Source organism: Alligator mississippiensis, chromosome 13 (assembly GCF_030867095.1).
Source record: "Alligator mississippiensis isolate rAllMis1 chromosome 13, rAllMis1, whole genome shotgun sequence".
Lineage (NCBI taxonomy): Eukaryota > Metazoa > Chordata > Crocodylia > Alligatoridae > Alligator > Alligator mississippiensis.
Window position 1 is genome coordinate 45,053,467 of NC_081836.1, and position 27,862 is coordinate 45,081,328.

At 44.6% G+C, this 27,862-nt stretch overlaps 1 protein-coding gene across 2 annotated transcripts in view; it reads right to left on the minus strand.

Moving 5' to 3' along the window:
• Positions 1-18,825, minus strand: part of SYT17 (synaptotagmin 17) — a 78,751-nt gene extending 59,926 nt beyond the window's left edge. The window contains exons 1-5 of one of the 2 annotated variants that reach the window (XM_006271980.4): positions 18,738-18,825; positions 14,862-14,879; positions 12,974-13,122; positions 7,037-7,185; positions 5,958-6,577 (exon numbers count right to left, since the gene is read on the minus strand). In XM_006271980.4, the coding sequence (XP_006272042.2) occupies positions 5,958-6,577; positions 7,037-7,185; positions 12,974-13,122; positions 14,862-14,879; positions 18,738-18,752 (951 nt within the window). In that variant the 5' untranslated portion in view covers positions 18,753-18,825. Of the gene's footprint in view, positions 1-5,957; positions 6,578-7,036; positions 7,186-12,973; positions 13,123-14,663; positions 14,785-14,861; positions 14,880-18,737 lie in introns of those variants that run through there. The other variant, XM_059716253.1, reaches the window with a different exon arrangement.
• Positions 18,826-27,862: the final 9,037 nt, after the last annotated feature.

Genomic DNA, 27,862 nt, shown 5'->3' on the forward strand with positions numbered 1-27,862 from the left:
TCTAAAGGACTCTGCATTCACTTAGGACTTTATGCGCATACCTTTCACATTGTAGGTGAAAGGTGTTAACCTGGTAAGATACTCAGTACTTTGGCCTCAATTCAGCAATATCCTTAAGTAGATTCTTAACTTTAGGGGGAGTGGACAACTCAATTATTTCAAGTTAGAAACTCCTTTTGCCTCTCTGGACATTAAGCCATATCTACATGCTTGCTACATGCTTGCTGTGTTTTACTTTTAACTTTGAGAGGTGCTCATGTTTGGTACTCATGATGCTTATGTCTAAGGGCTCGCTGAGAGTCTAATGGGTTTCTTGCCCTGAATTTTGCACTCTGCTCTGATTGGATGTTTTACAAGAGATTCAGTCTTTCAGCAGCACTCTGAAATGCTAATTTTGATTTCTAGCTCAAAAGTAAACACAAACTGTTGCTTATATTTGATCTCAGTGGTGATACAGACTTGGAAAAGAGAGGGAAATTGAAACTGGTGATGTAACTTATAAGCTAGTTCTGGGATTTTTATCTGTACCACTTCCGGCATGCCTTTTGGAAGACTTGTGATTACTACTACATTCATTCTTAACTGCACAATTCCCAGGCTTTTCAATTTGGGGTCTAGGGACCAGCCAACACCATCCCTTGGAAATGTACGTTACCCCCCTGTATTTGGCTGTGAAGTGTATAACTGTAAAACTATATAAATAAAAGCACATTTCTGTAATATCCTTCAGAGAGAATCCTGAAATGTTGGACAGAAATGAGCGCACAGAAAAATCCATCAGAAAGACTTCTTCAGGAAGGCTATTGAAACCGCAGTTTGATCCAGTGTTTTGTGCATCAGCATGAAAGTAGATTCCACATTCCTGGCTCTAAGTCACTGAGAACTGAACATGTAAGAGACTGTGTCAGTATTTTGAACATGCCCCAAAACCTAGCAGCTGCTGAAATAAATGAGTGACTCAGAATCATCAGTTTAGGAGAGAAACCAGGGCTCCATTACTGAGACTTTGCTATGCCATTAATAACACTTAAAAATCAATATGGCAATTTTCGTATGTCCATTGGAGTGTTTTGAGAGCAATATGCTAGGAAGGGAGTGGAATGAGGCTGGACTCAAGTTGCTGCCATTTGAATTGACAGAGATGGGGAGCTTTAATTAAATTACTCCTGTCATGAATTCATCTCTTTCTGCTGAAACCATAGGAGGCTCTCCTGTTTGGTAGCACACAAGGGTCCTATGTAAAATAGGTCTCTCTGGGCACATCTGCGTGAAACACTGACTGCACAATAGCCAAATATTCCTGCACAGGAGCACATCACAGCACTAACAGTGCTAATACGCTACTGCACAGCAGCATCACCTAAAAGACATCTGCTGGTGCTATTGTACAGTAACTCTGGTTACTGTACATTTATTTAGTACTTATGCAAGGTAGGTGAGTATCACAATGCCCCAGTCCCTAACCAAAGACACAGCTCCTAAGAATTGAAGGGAAAAGTACAGTTCCAATGCAAATTCACTCCTGGATACCTCTGACAGCAAAGGTGTTAGCTGTAATTGTGGTTTTTGTGATGCAGACTCCTGTCCACTCACCTGGGAACTGAGCTAAGGAAATTGCACGTGCTTCTGGCTAACAAACAGCCATCATCATTATAGATCTGGACTGGATTTGAACCAACACCCTTAAAAATTAAAAGCCTTTGCACAGCTTGCCCCTCTGTTCATTCCAGGACTCAGATTTAACAACACCATCCATAGGCTTGCTTCACCTTACACCACCTCAGAGCCTTTGTGCCCAGCATAGTACAGGGTAATAGTCATGTGCATCTGAGCCAAGTAAGGGCAAAGCAGGTGCCATTCTGGTCTGATAGCATTTTACACCCACGTTCTTTGCTCATTTACAACTCTCATCATCTCTTCCCACTCACCGCTACTCAGGAGAAAACCTTCTCTCTTCTGCAGCTCCTGCCATCTGGACCAACTTTCCGTTTCTCTGCAGCTCATCAAGTTCCTGCCTATTTTTAAATTACACTTCTTACTTCCTATCTTTACATATCTTGTCTATGGCCTGATCATTTTTCTCTCTCTCTCTGCTAAGGGGACCGACCACTTTAGTATTTTCTCACCACAGAGTTTTTTGATTGGTTTAATCACCTGGGAAAGATGCCAGCAGGTATGAGTTCTGAGATCTACTGAAGTCAATGGTGCTCTGAAAACTTACCTCGGTTAAGGATCTGCACCATAGTACTGCTGTTTTGCATTGTTATCCTGAAAAGAAGTCTTAGGATACCTTATTCTGGGTTTCAGATTCAGAGATATTAAAGTGAAGGTGGGTGGAAGATAAAAGCAAAATCATGTTTTTTAAACAGCAATTTTTGTCATCCTGAGGATGGAGCTTATAAAAAAATCCATACAACTGCATTTTTTTTACTATAAAATATTAATACATAGTTTTTAAAAATTAATAGGGTTTACTCATTCGAGGCTCTTCTCACTGAGAAAAATCAAAGACAAGATACCACATACCTTCCTGTCCTTTCTACTTAGACTGCAGATGTTTCACAACCATTTTCTACAGACCTCAGTCTGTCATTGTGCTGTGGCCCGGGGAGAAAGGGTGAGGAAGAAAAGAGGGACTCAGAACCAGAACACCAATTCTTTCCTTCCTCCTTTTAAAGCAATCTACAAAGGATTTAATTGGTACATGCCTTTTCTGTTTTTTCTATGGGTATAAAAAGGCCTGTAAAATTTGGTTTGGTTTAGGAAGGAGATTTACTCTGCTTGTTTTTTAAATATCAGAAATGTCAATGTGCACTGCTATCAGTGCTGTATGCAAACCCTATCCGGGACTGAATAAGGCCTGATGAAAAGACCCAGTGACATTCAGAACAGCAGCAGCCCTGCATGGCAGTTCCCAACACAGACAGCAGCTGTTCCTGGTCTCTCTCCCAACCCCAGGCACAACACTGGTAGGACTGGTAGGCCATATGTACTCCAACAGCATTGTCTTTCTTCCCCAAAGACTAAGATCACAAAGACTTGCTGAATCTAATGAGCAAAAAATGCAGCATAGTCTTAATTCCCCTGACAGCTGCTCTTTATTTAACCCTCCATTTAGTTAGGAGCAGGCAATGTCTCTTATTTAACTCCATGTCACATTTCAACTGTCATTACTTAAAAGAAAAAGGGTTCTCCACTGAGACAGACTGATGCAGTAAAACTCAGGCAGCCCTTGATTCTGAAGGACTCAAGGTGCATCCAATCTGAGAACATGAAGACATTTGCTGGAACAAACTAACCATGAGAAGCCTCTCCAAAACTCCATCGGAAAGATGAACATGGTACTTAACCAGCACAACAGTGTTACAGAATTAAAACGTATCCTGTACGGAACAGATGACCTGCCTCTTACACCCTGAATGGTCTTTTCCACAGTAGAAGACTTAGAAACATGCACACAAACCAGACAGTTACTGAATAAGGACACCGAGATGGATTCTGTGCTGCCTCTCCAAAGGACTGTGGCACAGCCTGGTGAAGAGAGGAAGAAAATAAGGTAAAGCAGATTCTGGACTGATGTTAAAGTTGAAATGTCCCCAGAGTAGGCCTGATCTGCCTGGACAATGATCCAACTTAATGGAAGCTACAGAACTTGGAATCAGCGCAGTGCAGCTTTCCCTCCCTTACCAGCACATAGAGAGGCCTGGAGAAATTTCAGATGCCCAGCACTGCTGTGGTTTAACTCAGATTTTTTAACACAAATATCCAGATGCAAGCCCCTAAATAGAAGTAACCTTAATTACCAATCTGCCAATAACAGATGTTTTCCAACACTAATTCTGTTCCCCCGCCCCAATAGCCTCAGTGGTATCAATGGCCTTGGTGAGAGCAGTACATGCCCTACTTGCTCTTAACATAACACATGTGAAAGTACTGCTCTATAGTCAGGGATGTGCATGGTCCAGGCCACAGAAGACTGATTCACAGTTGCCCTCTACTCTGTTCTGCTACATACATCTGGGCAGAGTGGGAGGAAAACACGGCGAAGGCAGAGTGTTGGCAATCAACACCAGGTGAGTGTAAGGGCCTCCAGAAACAGTAACAGAGCATGGGTCAGAGCAGACTTTCCTACACCCTTCAAAGAACAGAGAGGACACAATCCTGGCCATACCTGTACCTACTTCACTTCAGTTGAGGCCATTATGTTGAGAACTTGGTTGATCAATTCAAAAACAAAACTCAGCCATTGCACTGAGATTCACGGGTGGGGGAAGTTCCTCAAATCCAGCCCTACATGGGACAAACTTAGCCCATGTGTATCAACAGGACCACCTTCTAATACAAGTAACAGGAGTCTGTGGTAGACTTCTAACCAACACTGAAATACAATAGACCCCTTGCATAATCACCTACAGACATATACATTCATGGCAAAGACAGCAGCAGACACTTTCTGACCCCTGTGCTCAGATGGGGTGGGGACACAAGGGAGAATCAGCAGCTTTGGAATTCTGTATACAGACATGGCAACTTTCTGAACTCAAGCCCCAGCTTTCTGACCTTGCCTGCAACAGTGTAAGTCAGAAGCAATCTCCTACAAGTCAACAGAATTGACTCAGATGTGCACCAGTGTAAGAGAGATCAGCAAATGACTGATTTCTTCACCAGGGCTAACCTGGCCTTCTGGTAAGAAGCTGTTAGCCACCAGAGAGAGATCAGACAGAGCTGTATGAAAAACTGAAAACCTAGGACTGACTAATTGCAATCCCACAATTGGTGAGGTCTAAACATATCACACTGATTCTGAACAGGTGTCTTTTACTCAAGGCAAACTCCTGTCCTTACCACATGGAGCTAAGCAATTTAGATGAGAACAGAGCAATGCAAGGCAGTTAGGTCCAAAACGAGTTCTAGTAATGTATTGTCATTTGCTTCCCTTTTTTTATCAGGGTACCATGCACCTTGTCTAGCATGTGCTGGTGGCTGCAGCATATTTGCTAACTGGGGTGCTGGGGAATACTTTTACATCCTACTGCCATACTTGGGTTGTTGCACTGGCCAGGTGTTTTTCCCCAACACTCTTGTGAGGAATGGGAAGAGAGAGATCCAGCCCTGCACGGCTGCTCACAAGGGGATATGGAAAGAACCTACCTGCCCTTTTCACTCAGTACATCACACAGCATGACCTGGCCCTCTGTCAAGATCTAAACATATACACATGCAAAATATCCTTGCTATCAGATTCCCTATACTGCATGTTTAACTTCTCTCAAAAATGCAGTGAAAATAAATCCCATGCTTCCTATTAATTTGGGGCATATATTTCTCCATCAGTCTTTCCAGAAACACACCAAGAATAACTCTATAACAGGTAGGATATCCAACATTTCTTAAAGGGGGCTGGTCTTCTGGGTATCTATTCATAACAAAGAGGTATCAATGGCCAAAGACTCCATGCAGAAGCAGGGGTCTGTTGATAGTCAAAAGAGCGTTCATCTTCCAGGATGGAAAGCTTCTCTACAGTCACTGGCAGTGAGCACAACCCACTGCGGAGAAGGATTTATCCTCACACAAATACAAGGATTTGCACATCCACTAGCTGTATCTACAGAAAAGGTCTTCCTGGAAGCTGCCAATTCACAAAGCAACTTGTGGCAGTTTCTATTATATATGCTGTGAGGTTTTTCTGTTCTCTCCATTGGCTGCAGATGTTCCTTTGCAGCCAAAATGGTCAGCCTGATAAAAAAAAAAGTGGGGGCGGGGGCTCCTGAATGTGTACCAGAGTAACACAGGTATGAATGATACCCAAAACATGGCCAGTGTCTTTTCAGTCCAAGGGATACTGTGCTTCTTGGGTGACAACAGCTCTATTTAGCACTTTAGTTAACTCCTTAAAGGAAAAGGAATCATACAGAGTAAGAACATAGTGGCAACAAACCTCTGATAAATTCCATTACCTGAGAACTGGGAACAAGGGCCTTCCACCAGTGTCCACCCTTCACAAGGTCTACTTCGCTTAATGGCATCGACACTTTGCCAATGACACAATGGCGTGAGAATTTGTCAAAATCCACTATGGTTAAAAGCAGAGTTCTTCTCTGGGCTTCTAAAAATGGGATTTCAAATGTGTATCTCTCCTCAAACACTGGGTTCTGTGTTTTGCGTTTTACTCCTGTCTGCTTGGAGTTCTTCTGATCAGGAAGGAGACATATCTTGACATAAGGGTTAGAATGAGCCATATCTTGTCTTGAGCCATCATAGGAAATTGGAGGAGGCAGATCTCTAGCCTCAATTACCCTCACTATTAGATAATTATGCAACAGATCATACTGTGTGCTAAAATGCAGCATGCCCAGTTGATACTTTGATAAGATTTCCTCGTCTGTCAAGGAGTCCACATCATCACTGTTAGAATCGAGGGAATAAAGTCTTGGTTCAAATTTTCTAAAGTAGTCATCTGGGGCATAGGTTTTTCTCAGGATAGTTGGCTGAACTATTTCTTTTTTAGCTCCTATAATTCCAAACTCAATAGGTTTAATGTCAATTAGTGGAGAACTTGGCCTTCTCGATTCTAGACCTAAACAAGAGAAATAAACAAACAGCAATGTCAGCAGCTGGAAAGACGTCATCATGGCCTCATGTAGATGGCCAGCTCTCTGGAGCATGGGCTGTTCTTGTTCTGTGCTTGCTCAACTGCACAATAAGACTGTGGCCCATGACTGGAGCTCTTTTTACTGAAATGTAGGTATGAACATCAAATAGATTTTCACGTCTGCCCATTTTTTGGTGTGTGATTGCCACAGTCATCCTTTGCATTTTGTTAAAACATAAGCCTGGCTCCTTTTACCCTTTTCCACTTGTGGAATAACACAGGATTTTAATCAATCAAACCAATGAACTGTTAAATTGTAGTCAAATGCAAATCAAACCTTAGGCGTGACCAGATTTTCTATGTAAAAGGTAGAAGACCAGTCACTAACCCAAGCTTTGATTTACACAAAAAATTACACTGACACTGCATTCATAATAGTCTTACTTGAAATCCTCCTTGTAAGGCTATAAGTGGACCGTGAAGTATCTGATGATGACCGCCTCCTGTCAGGGGAAGTATCCTGCGGAGTTGGAGGTGGCTCGCTGGTGGTGTTATCAGAGTCTCCATCTTTTTCCTCATTCTGATTGCTTATCCTGTTACAAGGACAGGCCATGGGATGTATGAGTCCAGTAAGAGTACTGTATACATCACATATAGAAGCAAAAGCCCTATTTCCGATTTTCTAAACAGAAACCTGGGTACTACAATTCATTCTTTAGTTCCCATTGGAAAACAGAAGACTGGATATCAGACTTCAGTCCTCTACAGAGTCCACTGTTCTCTCCTTTGGACAGAAGCATACAAGCAAAAAAACTGACTTGTATCAGCAATGCAATTTAACACACATCTACACAGGTATGCTTATATATTTCAAACATGTATGCCCTGGGCCATTAGCACTCTGGCCATCTATCTGGTGAAAATGTGTAAGGTTAATTAGTGGTGTATATTTATGGTTATGTTCTGAAACTATGGCTCATTGGAAACAAACCTACATGGAAAATAACTATGAGTGATCTTTTCACATCCAACAAAAAACTTCTCTCTCATTAAAAAATATTGTTGTAAATTCATCATTAAGGTTTGAGTATTTGAGACAGTAAAATATGATTTATGGACATACCTTCTTTTAAAACTTCCTGTCTGTTTCATTATCCACTTTCGTACAATTAAGTGTCCCTGGGAGGACACAATTCAGCTACATTTTTTTGATAGAATTTAAATAAGAAGGCATCAGTGAGGTGCACAGCCTGCAAGAAGGCTCAAAATGCCCAAAGGTTCATAAGAATACAATACAAAAATCCATGCACAATTTACATTGCAATTTAATATTTCTACATAAAATAGTTCAATGAAAACCATGAACCTCCCGCTAGCTGCAAGGGCTCACATGAAGCAACAAATCAAAATCTCAATGGTTCAGCTCAGAGAAGAGCAAGAGCCCACAGTAATGAAGACACCGACTGCAAAGTAAAGATTCTGATTTCAGTTACACCAGTGAAGGCCTGGCATTACCCCGCTCAAGTCAGGGAACTAAACAGTACTGTATGACATACAGTAAACACCAAAGATTAAATACAGGTACTCCTCACTTAACGACCTACCTGTTTAATGACTGCGCGGACTTACGACCAGCTCTCCGAGCAGCTGGTATTGTACGAAACGTATTGTGGAAACGGCAGCGTGGCATTTCAAGCCAAGGCACGCAGTATCAAGGGGCGGCTCCTCGCTTATCGACCAATTCGCTTAACGACCTAGTCGCAGGAACGGAACTCGGTCGTTAAGTGAGGAGTGCCTGTACACATTTTGGTTAAGCCACAAGACAATGAGGACTCAGAAAAATATTAACAGATAGCAGCCAAAGTTCAGCAAATAAACAGAGATGATCATTACGCTTGCTCCCAATTCCTTCTTTCTGTATTTCTGGCTGTGGTAGATAGAAACTGAATACATGGAGTCATTTGCCTCAAAACTGTGACTGTATTAGAGTGATAAGAAGCAGGCAACACCAGATCAAATGCCAACCACAGAAGGAATTCCAGATCTGAAGCTATCCCTAGCCCTAACTCAGGAATAGAGAAATCAGGAAATGTGCAGCAGTGCTTACAAATCTGAAAAGTCCCAAGCTTCACAACCCCTGGGAAAAATATCTATCAAATTTAAAGCATATGTTAAGGGAACAAGGGACTAGTTTTCAAAAATAGGTGCAGACTGTTAAAGTTGTTCAAATATTGCAAGTGGATATAAACTTAGAGACATAAAAATCGCTCGTTCAGGTCTCAGTGCAGGTCAGAGTGTCCAAATGTAGCATTGGGGTCATAGTGCTTATAATTCTGTCTGAGAAGCAAGCACACAGAATGGGGAGAAAGCAAGAGCAAGAAAGAGAATCAGGAGGGGATAAAAAAGCATTAAGGATGTTCTACAACAGACAAATATAATAGTGAGTTAATAACATACAGATGACCTTTAGTAAGGAAATTGCTACTGAGCCACAATCATTTTTACTCAAATAAACTTTGGCTCTGTTTAGAATAGCTCTGTTCTTGTTTAATCAGAACCTTTGAGAAGAAGAATTGAGCTCTAATTTCAATTTAATCTCACAGAACACACAGCATTTATCTTGGAGTTTTTATGTTGGGTATTTCATAACATGCATAGCTGACAAGTACCCCAGTTCCCTGCCAATTTTTTGCCAAGGCTAGGAAGCAAACAATCATTATGGAATGACAATAAGGACTTACCATGTGTGCAGGTCAATATAATTAGATTTGTTTCAGCAAGACAATTTTTTTTTAAGCTGCCATGATAAGGTACTGCAAAAATTCAGGGAGCAAGAAAAATCAATCGTCTATAGAAGAGAACTTAAATTGGCAACCCTGGAGCCCAATCTTGCATTCCCAGCATACTTGGATTCTCATAGATGTTAGCAGGTCACTGCAGAGATGAACTAATACTGTGGTTTCCAAACTGCATCATCGCGTGCAACCTTGGGGTTCCACAGTAGGTCATCAGGGGTTCTCTAACGAGACTGGGGTAATGACAGAGCAGGCCTTGCACAGTGAGCTCTGCCAAGCCGGGTTACCAGGCTCCATGTCAGTCTTCAGGATAGGGGTAGGAGTTCCACAGCAGCAGAAGTGATATGAAAGGGTCCCGTGACTTTAGGAAGTTTGAAAACCACTGGACTAATAAATGTAGACATTAACAAATTTGTTAACTGATATGTGGAGACCGTGAATAGGTTCAGGGAGAAAAAAAAAAACAAAAACCAATCACACCCTAAATTACATCGATAGGATTACTGGGTGCACAGAAGAATTAGGAGTCCTTATTTATTTTTAATTACTCTCAGTAACTGAGGAGAAATCCAGTACATTGAACTGCTCCCCAAATTCAGTGCATGTATCTAAAGGCAGCATGAGGATCTTTTAAAATTCATCTTCCATAAGTTTTTTTTATTATGGTCCACCACAGTATCTGAACAGCTCCTAGGCACAATCAATTAGTGTTAACTGGCCCTCTGAGTGATTTTAAAATAACTTATCCATTAAAATACCTCATTTTGAGCCTCATTCCCAACTCTTACTCACATGCCTCCCTAAGCAGTACAGTGCTGCTAGTTCCAAGCATTCAAATATCAGGTATTCTCCTTCCCTTCCCAACATACTAACCCTGATATTACACTAATGAAAACAGTTGATTTCTGTTTTCTCTTCTCAGTGTTGAGTCATTACTTGTCTGCATGATCATTTCTACCTTAACCGCATGCACAAAAGTGTGGCCTTCCCATTAGCTACTAGGGAAGGAACTCCTCTTCCCATGTCTATCCTTTCCATCTTTCCAATGTTCTCCCCCAGCACACTGTCTCTCTCATACCCTAGTCATCTATGTATTCACATTCCCCCAGAATATCCCCATTTTCTTCCAGTCACTATCTGCCCTCCCCACCAGCATATTCCTCAGATCCCTGTTTCCCTCTCTGTCCCCACAGCCACCACTGAACATTGCTCTGCTCTCTCATTGTCTCCTGCCCCAGCTACAGATGGAGAGTGGCCACAAGAGCTGCCATCTTAGCTGTAGGTGTCTTGGGTTTGGCCCTATTTAGTGTAATAGGAGACAGCAGCCAATTTGAGCAAGTGCAGAAGTTTGCTGCCCCTCTTCTTTAAATGGCATACTTTAAATTTTGGTATTAGCAAAAATATTCATGAATATTTCCCAATAGGACTGCTGGCATGAGCAAATGCACCACAGCATCAAAAAGGTTTGCAATCTTTGACCCATTAGTTGTTTCACACAACTTTTTTTCATTGGTAACTCATTCGAAAAATTAGCTCCAAAGAATTGTATGGGGAGCAGAACTGGTGTGGATCAACAACACCGGCTGGAGGCAGCACTTCAGGAGTCCATGAGAGGTCAATATTCTCTGCATGCTGCGAAGTCCTGGGCTTCAGACGGTCCTAGAATTATAGGACAACCTTGTCTAGCTTCTTGCCTGTGTTTAAGTGCCCAGAAAGAAATAGAGGCAGAGGAAGTAGTTTGACCACTGCACAAAAACTATGGCCAGATCAGGCAGTGTCAGTTACTGCCAAAGGACCTGCCACTTCTAGTCTCCAGTAGTTATATTCCCCCTACGTGCCCACTTCCAGAACTCCTCTATGTCCTCCTGATGACGAGCATGGCTGCTTGGGGACAAGTATTCAATTGCTCCTGCAGCATAGCTTTCTGTGTCCAATAAAACGCCCGCATCATGGTGTTCTCTTGCACAAACCGTTTCCTTATTTAGCAGTGATTTTATTTCCAATTTCCATTAGCAGCAGGTAAATCAGTTTCTAGGCATACAGCAGGCCCTTAAAAAACTGTGCTTAAAAACCATTACATAGGTCATCTAACCCTTCTGTACCATAATGCTAGTCCAATGCAAAACAGCCAATAAAGCAAGAAGAGGCCATACTTTAAACATAAAAGAATTCATTTTATGTAGCATCTGCATGCAAACTGTGGAGATGTGACAGACAAGAAATAAAAGCAAGGAAACCGTCAGGACTGGATGGGAGTGATCATGTGTCTAACCATCTGTCCCCCCGCCTCTCAGCACAGCGTGATGCATTAAGGAAGCAATTAATGGGCACCCCACATGTTGCAGTCCCTGAACATATTGCAGGTTTAACCCTTCATTGTCAAGTAACATGCTTTCATGGGAGGCCCTACAACCTTGCAGAGAACACATCGAACTAGGACTCAGAGCTCTACTCCCAGCTCTGTCAACAGGCTGCTGAGTGACTCTGGCCAAGTCATTTCAGCTCTCTCTGCTTCAATAATGATGCTGACTTTTCTGTAAATGGATGCCAATCAAAGCACACCATAAAACCTAGATAGCATTATCGTTAACTATTTACGGGTTAAGAGGACATTTTCAAAAACCACCTGAATGACTTAGGAGCTCATGCCTCATTAAAAATGTAGGTATCCCAGAGTAAAGCTCTCACCTAGGAGCTTAGGAAAATCTCTCCCTTACTTTTGGCTACATCACAATAATTCCAAGACCCCTTTTTCACTCTTAAAAGAAGCCTAGTCAATATTTTGGTCAAGTTTCCCTGAGTAGCATATGTTCAGTTTGTGCCTAAGGCACCCAAGCAAGGTCCTCATAAGACTAGAGATTTGTCTTGTAAATAGCTAAAGTTAAAAGCTATTTCAATCATTTTCTAAAAGGGTCTGCACAGATGCAGGTGACAAACTTATACAGAACAAATGAGAGGCTTAGGTCCTGTCTTCACCCTTTTTCATCCAGACAGTTATCTGGTGCTTAGAGTATGGTAATCTGTAGAACAGACCATAACTCCCCATTGCCAAAAAAGCTAGCATCCCATGTACCCAAAACAGCCAGTGTACTAAGTTAACATACAGATTAATTTAAATCTCCTTAAACATTTGCTTTCATAGCAAATTAGAAAGATATAGCACTCAAAGAGTTAAAAGGGCTCAAAACAATACAGTCTGCTTTAGAGATGATATAAGGTTTAAATGAAACGTCTTGCCCTCTGCAAGACAGAACGTTGGACCAATTACCAACTTACTGTTCTGGTTTGCAAGAAAATGTCTGCCTTTAAGGACTAACGCAGCTCTATTTCAAAGACTACCTGTATTAAAAGGATCTGCAGGATCCTAGCTACACACAGCATTTTCCTTCCTAAAGCACATTCCTTCCTTTTCACTCTTATTTTAGGGGTACCATTAAGCAGGTGTATGGCATCTTCTGTATCTGGAAAGTATTTAAGTTTATGCTATGGCAAGTTTATGTCCTCACATTGCTAAAATACTTTTACTTCTGTCACACTGTTATCAACTGAAGATAACTGTTTCCTTAAAATGCACATCTAAACTTACAGCCAGGCTGGTGTCTGAGCCGGAAAAGGTCCCAGGATTTCAACTTCATCCTCACTCGACTGACAACAGCTGCAGTCGAAACACTTCTGACAACAATTTCTACAAGTCCATCTGCACAGCAAGAGATCCGAGATTCTAGCGAGCAGACCCTGAGGCCATTGGAAACCAAAGAACAAGATTACAACCAGTTGATCACTAGCAAGAAATAATACTCAGCTGTATTTACATTTTTGTGTCTACAACAGAACATTAGGAACTACATTTATTCCATTTATATAAACAGACAAGTGCCACACAGTTATTGGCCCAGTCTCACTAAAGCCATAACTAGGCAGGGAAATAAACATTCACTGCAGGTATTTGCTTTTGTACGATATCTTATTATGTATGTTAGCAAGTGAGTGATTTACAGAACATGAACGCAGAACAATATGCTGGAGTGGAAACAGACGTATTCACCTGCATCAACAAATAAACAAATACAAAAGCAAATGTACAGCAGGGAGAAGTAAAAATAGCAGGTTAGCAAAAATCCCAATTTTATTCTGCAAGGCATTTTAAAGTTGAATAAAACTAGCACAAGTCTGGATACACTTTAATACTGATGATATGTCAGCAGGTGATGTCATACACTCCACATAAATGCACAGTATTGCAGCCTTATAAATTGGTCATAAAGATGCATCAGCCTAGACACAAATCTGCGTGCCTGCTCCTTACCACAGTGATTAATTTGCAGGGGTAAAAGACACCCTACTGATTTTAGTAACAAGCAAGTTACTTGCCCTGGGCAGAAATGACCTGGATAGCCCAATTTGGCACAGTAACAGCAGTAACCATCAGCGGTGCTGGTGGTTGGCTACATACAGACTATATTATAGATACATAACCCTCCACATAGCAAGCGTAAGGGGTGTTGCACTGTTGCATTACACCAATAACATCCCAATGGAAATGTTTAAAGGAGCTACAATTTCTTTCCTCTTCTCCCTTCCTTGCTCCAGGACAGCAGAGACTTGCTGTTGGCCAATGCAAGCAAAAGGAAGCAACCCCCTTCTGTCCATACCAGGCAAGGTCTGATTGGAGTGAGAGGAGAGGGAATAAGTACCAGAGCTCCATCCCTTTTCCACCCATCCCTGTCCCCTTCTTGGGGGCTGTGGGAAGGCTCGCAGAACAGTGCATAGGACTGACAGTCTCTCAATCTGGCTCCCTTTTCAGGTGAATCCCATAATGCAAGGATGTCAAACATACAGCCTGCAGAGAGCTCCATAAGGCCTGCTGGGCTACCATTAGACTAGGAGGCATGGTTAGTAGTGGGCATGGCCTGCCGCATGCCAGCAGAAAAGTGAGCAAGGGATGTGTGATGCATGGCTACGTACTGCTACAAATGCCCACCCAGCTTGCAGCCACTTGCCCCGATGCCACCATCCTGTGTCCTGGAAGAAATCTGGCCTGCTAGGAGCCCTACGGCCCCAATCTAGCCCAGAGCACAAGGTGAGCTTGATGCCCCTGCCAGAATACAATGAACCCTAATAAACCACAAATTGGAGATTTTTTTTTTTTTTTAGTTCACTAAAAATTTGTGAAATGTGTCAGGTCTGCAGTACTGTATCACCAGGCAGAAACTTGGGCAGGTTCCCTCCTAGGAACACAGGGCTGCAAAGACAGACACAAAGGGCTACATACTTACTACATCAAGGAGATGTTTTTCCACATCCATTTTAAACAGATGAAATTTACTCCTTCCCCCTCGCCATGGTTTTTCTATAAACAAACCCAGGAATCTGGTAATCCATATCTATCTAGGACATTAGAAAAGATTCAGAACGTTCAAGACCATCTTCTTGGACAGAAAGAGAACAGGGAATGAATCATCAGATTAACTCACCTCATTTATTGGTTCCAACTGTCCTTTTAGATATCCGTGATGAAGCGAAGGGGAATAAAATGAAAAAGACAAAACCAGTTTAGCAATGTTCAAATAACTCTAAGTGACCTGCCTGACACCTGCCAGCCTGAGGATGAGCTTTAATTTTAAGCAACGTAATGCTATTTCCAGAGTTTGCCCTAAATAATTTCAGGTAAGGCAAAAGGCTGTCCAAACAGGGCACTGATTTCCTCCCTGCCCCTTTCTCCCCTCCAGACTCCTGTCACTCACCTTTCCCTGGAAGAGTCTCAGCAAACTTGCTCACTGTTTAAGAAAAGGGAAGCTACCAATTAAGGGGACAGGATGTGTGACCATATTTCTCATGGCTACCTGGGAACAACTTCAATTCAACCGCAATTTCCTGTGACAGTTGTAAATCACATCCAAGTCCTAGAGTTACATCTTGGTCAAGATTCAACTGTAATTAAAATAATATTTAAAAATCCATTAACAATCTGGCTAAAGTGATTTTCCAAAGGTCACACAGGAAGTCAATGAGAGAGCTAGGAAGAGTCCCCAAAGTGCTATACTGGTGTTTTAATTGCAAGACTATCCTCCCACTCTTAGGTGACTATGATCAGCTTGTGCTGTTCTTGTGAAAACTAAAGGTATCAGCACTTTTACTTTCATGTGTACAAAATTCACCAACATTTTATTTTAAAAAGACAAGATTTGGGATTTCTGCTGTATTTCCTCTGCTGTCTCCACCACATATGTAAAGGGAGATCTTCAGTAGACTGCTCCTCCCTCTCCTCCTGTTAAATATAAATTCAAATTCTAATGTCTCTGTTTTTTACAGAAGTGGTTCTCAACCTTTTTTGTACCAGGACCCATTTGTAAACAGTGATGGCCAGTCCTGACCTAGTGCCCCTCACTCCTGACCCACTGCTCCCTGCCCGCACACCCGTGTGTGGGGCGGGGAAGAAGTCCCAAGCAGCCCCCACAAGCTGGACCTCTGCCAGCCTGCAAAGAAAAAGCCAGTTTCCCACATTTTTCTCCTTTAAAGGAGAATCCATTTTTTAAGTGTGTTGATTCATTTTTAAACTTTGTTTGCAACTTTTCATATATTCTTACAACCGACAGGTTGAGAAACACTGGTATACAAGGTACAGACTATGGCAAACTTTCTTAAAAGGTACTTGAGTATATCACTTGTAACAAAAAACTTTCTACAGAAAACTCTGTAACATCATGTCCATCTTCAGTTTCTCAGAAACTGTCTCTTAGTGAAAATAACAGTTTCTGTTTGAAACCAGAGCTGAGAAACAGGAAAACCTTGTGCTTTGATATGGCTATACCCAAGATAAATCATTTAAAAAGCCACGGGGCCTGATCTGTGCACTAAACTGTGGTAATAATGGTTACAGATTATGTCAAGGCTGCACCCAAAATACTTAAACTGCCTTAGAACTAGTCCACTGGGTTCATGCCGTGTCATGCAGTCAACTCCATGGATGTACCACTAGAAGCAGGAGGTGCAGCAGAGGGAAATAGTAATGGGCAGACATGCACCTAACAGCCCTACTGGCTGCATGTGCCCAGTAAATGGAGAAAACCACCAGTATCGGCTTCAAAATACTGCATGTCTCTGGGCTGTCAGCAATTCCAGCAGCATGAGCAAAGCTACCTACATTCACCATAATGAAGGAACAGGAGTCCACTGCATCTATAAGCCCACCTAAATTCCCTCAGAAGCCCTGGCTAGAAATATAGGATTGATGACCCAAAAAAGAAGGGCCAAATGTCACAGCCAAGAAGAGGAAAATAAACAGCCAGTGCTATGTACAGATGAATGCACAGATCCACGAAAAAAAAAAAAACCCAAACGTGAACAGCTGTCTTTGTCCGTGTCACTCAGAGGACAGGGGGAGAGGCTGGAAAACGACATAAGATGAGAATAGTGTGATGGGCAGACGGTGCTGGTCAAGCCCAGCTGGAAATGAAGAACACCAATGCTCCAGCACACGTGGGCAGACTGGACCTGCCACAGCATGTCCAGAGAGAAGGGGCGAGGCTCCGGGGACTGCAAAAGGAATGCCACATCAAACACTGCTGAACTTAAGTTTATTGTACTAGATCTGCTGAGGAAACACAGTCAGGACCATCTGCTCAACTCATGTGCACAATCCATTTGTGAGTCACTGTGCCACAAATGAAGTCCTGTCATAAAACAACTCCTTGTAAATGAGCGGTAGCTGAGATTGCTGCCTGCTGTTCATTGCTACCATGGCTTCCAGGACCTGCCATAGTTCAGGGTGTTACTGTCATCATGACCTTTGCAATCTCTTTAGGACACTGGTGTGCTCAGCTGCTCTTTGACTCCCACAAATCACATGAGACCCAGAGTTTTTTTGGGAGGACTAATAGCATCCCATCACTACTCCCTTGATATCAGAGATAGACAGCAAAGAACAGCACAGGTGACTTTTTCAGAAGCACCTTGTTAACGTGCAGGTCCTGTTGGAGGTTAATGGAACTGATGCTCCTAAGCCAGGCACACATCTTTGAAACTAGAGATGATAATATACCATATTCACCCAAAGCCTGATTTTAGTCTAGCAAAATCAGTGGAAAATCTTCTTACAGTCCTCACTGGGCATTGGACACCCACAAAACCTGTCATCTCAGGATCTCAAACAACTCAACTGACAAAATGGCTCACTCTGAGGCCAGGCCTGTGAGGCAGGTCAGTGCACTGCGGTCAGCAATCGAGAAAGGGTGACCTACACACTTAGCAAGGCAAAATAATTCAACTACACAAGGCACAAACCAGAGAGGCAGTGGGAGCACCAGGGTAAGAATCCAGAGTCCTGACTGACATCTCCCACAAGCATTTAACTGGAAAACCATAGGCATCCAAACTCAACCTCTGAACCAGACCAAATGACTGTTCCAAGGGCCTGGTCTACAATGTTAGCATTTCAAATGGCACTCAGCTCACAAGAGCCCCCTCCGCTCCCAAACCTTGCCCACACAGCAAAGTTAGTGGAGCACACAGCAGTAAATCTGCACCAGCCCCCCTTCGCCCACAAACACTTCACCGAGTCCTCCACTTTCACAGGCAGTCAATGTGAGGTAACCATCGCACTGTGAATGGATGCCGGCATCTTCCTGCACAGAAACCTCCCCACGCAGTCAAGCCCTCGCTCCACCGTGGCATGTCCCAGCCACCTTGGGGGCTCCAGGCCACTCGCCAGTGAGGGTCACACGGCTCCTTTGAAGGACGTTTCTAACCGTGTCTGGCTTTCAGGGGCTTGTGCTCCCGCAGCTGTTTTGAAGCAGTTTGCAGGGGGAAGGGGATGGGATCCTGGCACTGAGAGGGCTCATGGGGCAGTCCCCTTTGCCAGTGTTTGGTGCCCATTTCAGTCTCACATGGGACCCCATACGCATGATCCTATCCACCCGGGGGCTGGGCTGCGGGACCCACCTGGAGTGGAGAAGGGGGCACCCCAGCTGCTGTCCTGCAGGTTCAGTCAGGCCCCTCGCTCACCGCCTAACCGTCCCCACCCGCCTTGGCAATTAGCAGGACCGGTTCTGATGGCAAAAGCGACTGAAGGGCCACCCCCATCCCCACCGCCAGGACAGGGCAGGATGCTGCGCGCGCCCTGCCCCGTCCAGCCAGGCAGCATCCCTGCGGCCACCCCCGACCCCGTCCCCGGGGTCCCGCGGGCAGCCCCCGCCCTACCTGCACGTAGGCCATCTCGGCGGGGCGCGGGGGCGTGGGGCCCCGCGAGTGTCCCGTGCGCCCGCCGCCGCCCCGGCTCCCCGCGGGACGAGCTGGGAAAGGGGAGGCGGGTGCCTCCGCCCCAGCCCCGACGGGGATCCCGCGCCCCCTACCTGGATGTACGCCATGGTGCGGGGGCTCAGCGGCGCCGGGCGCGCATGGCGCCGCTCCCCGGCCCCCGGCCCCACGCGCGGACGTGACCGGGGCGCGGATGAGCGCGGCTCGGCGCCCCCGCCCCGCCCGCCCCGCCTGCCCCGCCTCGCGCGCCGCTTGCCCAAACTTGCGGCGGCGGCGGCGGCGCTGGGGGGTCCTCGTCGGCCGGCCGGCGTCGGACCCCGCCCGGAGGATGCCCCGGCGCGGCGCGGCTCGGCTCGGCTCGGCTCGGGGGCGGGCGGGCGGGCGTGCCAGTGACGGTCACTCCGCGCCGCGAGGGGGGCCGCGCCCGGGAGAGCGGCTCCCCCCCGCCCCGCGCAGAGCCGGCGGCATCCTGCAGGCGCGGGGATGGCGATGGGCAGGGCGCGGGGACCGCGGGGCGGGCAGGCGGGGACGCGGCAGGTGCAACAGGTCCGCGCGGGGAAGCGAAACAGCGACACCCGGCGGGGACGCGCGGCGCCGCAGGAAGCCCGGGGCCGGGGCCGGGGCCGGGGGTGCCCGCCGCTCCGACCCCGCCCCTGGGCCGCCGGCTCTCGGGCACCAGCCCTGCCCTCGGACAGGGCCACGCGAAGCTTGTGATAGGCCGTTGCGGGGTCTGCCCCGCCGAGCTGTTCGCCAAACTAAAATAAGCTGAAAATGCAGCTGCTGTCAGTAGGGGGAGCGATTTTAGCCCCTCCGTAACCTGGCACTAGAGTTGCCAACCCTCCAGGTTGGCCCCCGAGTCTCCAGGAGTGAGGTGCACATCTCCAGGAGACTGCTGAGGGGGGTTACGCGTTAAGGCACTCATTCAGATGAATATTAAACGATGGATCTCATTTTTACAGCACTCCCGTGGGTTTTTTAAGTGTAGTAGTCATGTGCATTTGCCTTCCTGATGTAAAATGTGCACCTTAATTACAGGCAACCCCCGCTTAACGCTATTTTGCTATAACGCTCATTTGAAATTGATACCTGATTTCACTTAGTGCTCAGCGAGTTTCATCATAAGGCTCCCAGTCACCATCTCAAGTCATTAAAAACAATTGTGGTCACCATCTTGGGTGATCAACTACTTTTGGTTTCACTTAACACTCGTTTTTTTAGGTCCCAATTAAGAGCGCTAAGCAGGGATCGCCTGTAATATCATGACATCGTGTGACGAAACCTCCCAAAATAGATTGAAACAGAGTTGGCAACTCTACGTGGCACCGACTGCACGATCAGTGCTCTTCACCTTCTACCAAAGTGTGGTAGCGGGGTATCAGACCTCACAGACAAATGACCTGATCCCTTCTTGGCAAGTCTGATTCTTTTAACCTGGAATGATCTGAAGAGTAATAACGCTGGAAAATCAAGAGGTGGTCAAACAGCCCAGCACAGTGGAAGTGGAAAAGGGTGAAAACTAAGCAGAGAGTTTCCATTAGTAACCGTCAGTCTTTAACAAATAGCTCAGGGCAGTTTCTTGAAAGATCACATCATAATCTCACCATCGTAGGCAAGTATTTACTGAAATCTAAGGTGACCCTGAATTTAAGATGACCCCCATATAATTAGATTCTATATGTGGAAAATATATGCATTTATTATAATTTTCCATGTATAGGAGGATCATCTTAAATTCAGGCAGTAGGTGAAGAGGTGATGAGCGGGCAGTACTGGGACAGGTGATGAGGGGTCAGTAATCAGGCAGACAGTGGTGGGCAGATGGTGGGGGAGGCAGTAGGGACACATCCTCTTCTTTTCCCCCCTTCAAACTGCTTCTGCCCCCCACAAACTCAAGTCCCCACCACCCCTTCCCCCCAAGTCTTTACCCCCTGCCTGCCCCTCCATCTCCCCCTTACCTTTGCTCCAGCACCAGCAGGCTCTGTCCCTGCTGCAGCCTGGGGGCACTGAGCATGACTCCAGTCTGGCCTGTAGCAGGAGCACAGAGCTGACACCACTGCTACAGGGCTGGGCTCTGTGCTCCAGGCTGAGCTAGCAGAGCCTGCCAGTGCAGAGCAAAGAGAAGCGGCACGGTGGAGAGATGTCGCAGAGAAGGCCCAAGCCTGCAGAGGGGTGCAGAGACAGCAGGGGGCAGGCAGCAGCTGTCCCTCTGACCCTGACCTTGGGTTGGGGTCAGAGCTGGGGCCAGAGCTGTAGCAGCTGGCTGTCCCCCCCACCCCCACTCAATTCTAAGACTAGGGGCTTTCTCCCACCCCCACTCCCTAGTGTTCAATGGGGAAAAATCCTTGTCTTTTAATGGAGTAAATACGGTAGTACAGTTTATCTGAAGTGAAGAAATCTCAGACATCATTCACTCTCTCTTAATCCCTGGCAAGTGTAACATTGCCAAAATGAAGTTATATTTATCTCATTTGTAACCCCACCAAGCAAAAGCCCAGAGATCAAAACCAGGCTTCCTCCAGTCACAATGCTGATTTATGAATCGGGCAATTACAAAGGTGGAAAAATATCGTTTGAAATACATCCTAATATTTGAGGCCTGATTCTTCACTCTTTCGCACATGGCTGGCTCATTTAAACCATTCTGGCCCAGTCATATTTTATACTGCATGCTGGCTGTGACCATCTACAGAGAAACCCCTTACAGATTGTAAGTGTTGTGCTAAACGGAGATAAGGATGTAGATGTGGAATAATCTATAAGCAGCAGCCTGTAAACTGTGTTTATTCTTAAATCTCCTCTCCTGTTTCATGGCTTGGAAGGCGTCGAGTATGCTACCACCTGCAAGGGCCAAACAAAGCACTTGGAACTTTGCTCTCCGCAACAACGGAGGTTGGAAGCCTTGCAAACTGTGTTTGGGGCTTGGTCCTGCGGCCATCCAAGTCAATTGTACTTCAGTGGGAGTTTGGTCTAGCAGTGGCATGACTATTTTGGGCTCAATTCTGCACTGTTTTCTGAACACTACCTTTGCACCGGCCAAATTACAGACTTGTTGGAGGGATGCTCTAATAAAGGCTCCTGGCCAGTGTTTCCCTATGAAACTATGTAGACACACCCTGCTATACAACATGGGAATTTGGGCTGGACTCCAGCCAGACCTTTACCATGGGAGCTACAATTGCAGATGGCAAGAATAGGCTGTTATTGTTTGTGTACCCAGCAATAGAGGAGGACGCATAACACTGAAACAGTAGTTTACACGTCTATGAATAGCCAGGCAGCGTATTCTACAGACTCATTTGGAGAGACATGTGCCTAATGGGATGAGACTGGGGCTGGTCATCTTTGTACCTGGGCTCTATTCTCAGTGAGAACGTAAGGCCTTAGTCAATAATAAGGGATCTGAAGGAGACAGGATTATTGTCCTCATTCACCAGAAACAGCAACTTTAAATCATAATTTCCTGGTTCCTTGCACCTTCCCTTACAAAGAGTACTTCGATGGAAGTGAGAAGGATGATAAATCCATTTTACTTGGATCTTATCCACAATTTCAGCTACATGAGTCACTTGGGTTGAGCTGATAGAACACTGAGGAGCTTTAACAGGCCCTACTGAGCAAACAGTATGGGGAGTAGCCCAGTTTGAATGGATTTTCACAGTAAGAGGCACTTTCCTGACCCCACAAAATTTCAATTTCCTGCTGCAAATTATGGAGGCATAATGCTTAAAATTTAAAGCAACCTAAGTATAGCGGTCTTTGCTCTCTGCATTACAGTGCTACTATAGAAGACTTCAGCACTATAGTTAACATTTAACCCTGTTCCACCATGCACAACATGTGCCTCCAGAGGCTGGGGGTCACGGCAGTGGTGGTGGCGGTGTGGTGGCAGCAAGCATGCACCCCCTACGTGTTGCCAATGGTTTCCACTGAATTACATGAAAACCCTTCTCTGACTTCAACAGGCCTTACATTTCTTTCATTAGTTCCATTTCCCCTCTCCTTGAAGGTAATGCCTGCTTTTAAAGCTTAACTGCAACAAAAAATGATTACGGTGAAATTTTCTTAACTTTGTTTCAGGCAGTATTAAGCATATGACTATGTACTTAAGTGATGTCATTTTATCATTTTTCCTGTTTGCTTAAATAATTTTTTTTTTCCACAACTAGCATAAATGAAGTACCAGCGTTTATTTTGAATATCCTCACTCTTTTCATCTTGACTTACCACCGCCTTACTGTTGGTTGCAATAAAAGATGACACGGATTTTTCCATATTACAAGACAGAGAAGAAAGGCTTAAGTTAACTAACTCATGAAAACCAAAATGCAGTGAGTCACATTCAACTAGAACATGTCATAAACTTTGTATTATGTATATTGGTACTGTGCTTTGCTACATTTCTAGAAATACAGGAAAGAGGGGGGGAAAGGAAACTTCATACTAGTGAGTGCATCTACACATACACTTTAATATACAGTAGCCTATTTTACTTACTGCACATTAAAGCATCACATAAAAAAACATGCTATTACTCTAATGCACAGTAAAATAGGTGCCTGCACATTAAGTGCCACTTAAAAATGGTGCATATTCATTACTGCTCATTAAACCAGCCTAATGCACATTTGTTTAGTACCTCACATTGGAGGTACAAAATTTAATGCGCATTAGGAAAAGCACCTTAATGCACATGTAGGCATGCCCACTGTAGGGTAAAAAGAAAAATGAAGTGGACAGGTCATTTGAAAAGACTGTGACACATTTCAAAAATTTGTGGGACTTTTGGTTTCAACATGGGAAAAATTTTGCAAGTGCTATCTAAATATTTTGACCCAAGAAAAAGAGCAGTGACGAAGATACTATCTAGCTATCTAGTCCATTTTCAATTTCAATATTCCTATTCATTTTACACTGAGTTTACTCTGATACTTTGTTAGATAGTAAAATCCTATGATCGCTATACTTCTATTTGAAAATACACATGCTATTTGATTCAGATTGAGAAACTTCTAAAAATGTTGACTGACTGCTTAAAGATTTCTAGATTACATTTTATCACCAAATATGTGACAGATGAATTATAGGTGCACACAGAGTGATAACCTGAAGAATATGATGGATTCTAAACAAACAGTCAACAGGTGGTTATTGTACCATCTAATTACAAATTCACTATTGGCTAATTAAGTTCAGCTCCTCCAGTATTCAGCGTAAACCACTCTATTTGATGGGATGACAAGTTAACTTTTACAACACCTCATGCAGTGTGAAATGTGTCAGACTGTGTATTTTACAGTATACATACTGTGTGTTACCATGTGCAGGACATGCCAATGCTATATAGAGTCAGACTTGAAAAAATGCAATATTTTTGTCTTAAATAGAAAACGTATTTGGCATCACTAGGTCTACACAACTGGTAGTCATCTCTTTTTGTTTATCATAGGTCACGTCAGGAATAACTCCAGTTAAAGTCAGGGTTGTTGCACCAGCATGAAACTGGTATGCATGGAAAATCAAACCAATAATAAACCAAGCTAAAACATCTGAGGATATACTGGAGTCAGAATGCCTAGCCTAGTAAGGTAATAAAACATGCTTTTGGTAAGTCCTCCAACCACATCTGGCTCAGTAATAGATGTGTTCAAATCATTTAGTACCAACATTTGGAGCTAGGCTCTTCCCAGTGGTGGCACTTGACAGAACAGGGAGCAATGGTCTCAAGTTGCAGCAAGGGAAGTTTAGGTTAGATACGTGGAAAAACTTTCTCGCTACGTAGGTAGTAAGACGCTGGACAGGCTACCCAGAGAGGTTTTGGAATCTCCATCCTTGGAGGTTTTTAAGACCCAGCTAGACAAAGCCTTAGCCAAGATGATCTAGTTGAGGATGATCCTGCTTTGAGCAGGGGGTTGGACTAGATGACCTCCTGAGATCCTTCCAATCTTAATTTTCTATAAAACTCTGTGAAGACCCAGGCTCAAACTGACCTTGATGCTGTGCTGCTTTCCTGCAGCAGGCAAAAACTAACTCCAAAAAGCAAGCAGCACACTGAAGCAGGGAAAGATGAAAATCAGCCCACTACTTCAAAGGATTTTTATTTCATCCAAACATCCGCTGCCCCACAAGAGCAGAGGGAGGAGATGAAGTGGCTGTGTGAGATAAGATGGGATGCATAACTCTGCATTTCCCATGCTGAGGTCTTATCACAGTTACTCAAAACTGTTGAAATAGTCCATCAGCTACCACTATGTATAAAAATAAGCCTCCTATCTCTGAATACTGTTTTACTTGGTAGCCCATTCTTGACAGTGCTTCCCTGCTGCTCTTGGCACCCCTTTCAAGTTTTCCACTCTGCCGTAGCAAGGGGGTTAGCTTAATTCCAGAGCCTCCCATTGTTCGGTATGCTCTTTTCGGGGGCTGCCTGAGGATCATGCTCTGCTCTGACCGGATTTCACTGAAAGTTAGTTCTCCTTGAGTTGCTTGCGAGGCTTCGCTGTGCCTAGGTGTCTGTATTTTATATTTGAAGTCACTGCTAGGGTCATTATCCAATCTAGTTATGGTTCTGATGTGGCTTTCCATGTCTGTAGTATCATAATTTTTAATGCATTTACCCTCACAGCACATCCTGGGAAGATACAGATAGAGAAAGATTATAATCCCAAACTTATGTATGGGGAGCTGAAATGGAAAGAGACTGTGACTTGTTTCGAGTTCTCCAGGAAATATGTGGGGGAAGAGGGCATTGAAGTGGGCCTTCCAAGCCCCAGGACAGTGTCCTAGCTGCAAGGTAATCTCTGGTTCCCGTATGAGGCCACCACCGCATTGGTCCATTTGGGGCAGGGAGAGGCTGATTACACTCCCGCTTCTCTCTCTTTCTCCAAATGGCCAAAGCTTTCTGCCTTCCAGTGTCACCAGGCTCCAGGGTTCTGCAGGATCTGAGGGAAACCATCTCCCCTCTCCATCCCTGCAGTATATTTTATTGTATACTCTCACTGCAGAAGCCAGGGAACAGCACCATTTCACACTCACTATGGTGGTGACTTCAATGAGGTCTACTGGAAATTGGCTTGAAGTCAGATGACCTAGAGCTGAAAGGCAAGATTTCCTGGATCCATTTGTCACCCAGTCTTCTGTCTTAACTCCCTCTAAATTCCTCCAGTGACCCTCTCTCTGCCTGTGAACACAGACACTTGTTGATCCAGGATCCTATTTCCCTGGTTCCTTTGCTTTCACGCTGAAGATAATGGCTTACTGCTCTTTATTTCTGCTCCTTTCTCTCTATTGTCCTCTGTAATTTTCTTCAGCATTATCCCTTTCTGGTTTAACATGATCTGCCTCCAGGTTTTCTTCTTTTTGTTGTATCCCTCATATCCCTCACACTCCACTTGCCTCTCTAAAAACGTAATAAAGAATTAGCCATCAGGCTTTCTGCTCTCCTCCTGTGCATTTATTATGCCCTCTGAAGCACTATTCTGCTTTACTTCAGAAACAGCCGCTGCTGATTCCACATCTTCTGTAGTGCATCTGGATTATTATCAGGCCACCTGGAAACTCCCTAATTGGCAGTATCAGGAAAAGCACATTTCTCTCTTTTCTTTAAGTCTCCAGATAAAGTATCTAAATTTGATCTAAAAACCTCAGACCCCTGTTGCCCTATATCGTTTATAATGTACTTAGTGTGCTGAATAATCACAGTTACTTTCTTCTTCTCACACATGCATTCTATTCTGTCCATAGCATATGTTTTGTCAAGAACTGTGATTGAATGATGCAATCTACTCTGCTAAAGCTCTTCCTATGGAAAGCAGAGAGAACAAAATACAGCTTCTTCTACCCCATGCCCCATCAGGAAGTCATTATTGTATATTGCTTTATCAAGAATATAAACACCGCTTCTCGATATACTGGAACAAGTTCCCACAGCCTGATCTTCACCAGAAATTAGGCTGTGTTAGAATCTGACCTTGCAGAATAGTGTTAATGAGCACAATGCTGACCATGACATGGCTCATTGTAGACTCGGTGTAGATGAGACTCGTGGTGCATTTAACAGTCAGCTACTGGAAGGCTAGGGTTATGTACAATAGGGCTATTTTGAGCTTGAAACAGTGAAATCGAAATGAAACAAAGGGCTTTGAAACAGCCTTGAAACAAAATGAGGGCAGTCAAAATGTTTCAAAAGTTTTGAAATGTTTCGAGTTTCAAAGCAGCCCTGCTAAGTTCCCCTCCCCAGCGCTAGGATCGGGCTGGGGAAGGGAACTCAGCCCAACTGAGTTCCCCTCCCTAGCTAGGCTGAGTTCCCTTCCCCAGCCTGATCGATTGCAGCGCTGGGGAGGGGACTGAGCGATGGGGCTCAGTTCCCTTCCACAGCTCGCTCAGGCTGGGGAAGGGAACTGAGCTCAATTGCACAGCCCCCACAGCCCTCCCAGGGTTGTGGCTCCTGATCTGCCTGCCAGAGGGGAGAAGCCGGGTGCTGCTGCCTGGGACCAGTGGCATGCTGGTGCTGGTCTCAGGCAGCAGCACCTGGCTTCCCTCCCTCATCTGGCAGGCAGATCAGGGGCCCACAACCCCGGGAGGACTGGTGCAGGCCCTGCAGTCCTCCTGGGATTGCAGGCCTTCATCTGCCTGCTGGATGAGAGAGGCTGTTGAGCTTCCCCATTATAGCCACGGGCGAAACATTGAAACAGCGTCACTGTTTTGACCAAGCGAAATGCAACAGCAGTTTCAAATCGAAACGAAATTTGAAAGAAAACACTGTTCCATCAAAACATCGAAACACAAGGCAAAACAGAACAGTGCTGTTTCGCACAGCCCTAATGTACAATCAGCTGACAATGGTAAACACAAGTTTTCCCTGCCTAAACCAACTACTAGGCTTTGTTTAACACAATTCTTCAAGATCCTCCTGCTATGACCTACATTTTGTATAACAGACCGGAATGGCTTGCGCCTTGCTTAATCATGAAATGTCCTCTCTTTCCTCATGTCACATTGCTTCAGCTGCCTCAAAAGAAGAGTCTTCTGGAACCAGTGCCTGCCGATGCCTTATTCAAGGGGGGTGTCCAGATCTGGAAGTTATTCCCACATTTTGACCGCCAAATACTCTGCATGTGTTAACCTTTAGGTAATGCTGCAAAACCCCAAGTACTCTCGCAAACTTCCGAGGAGAGGATTTATAAGGAAGTAGGGACATTTTTATTCATTTTACTTTGTGATTCAT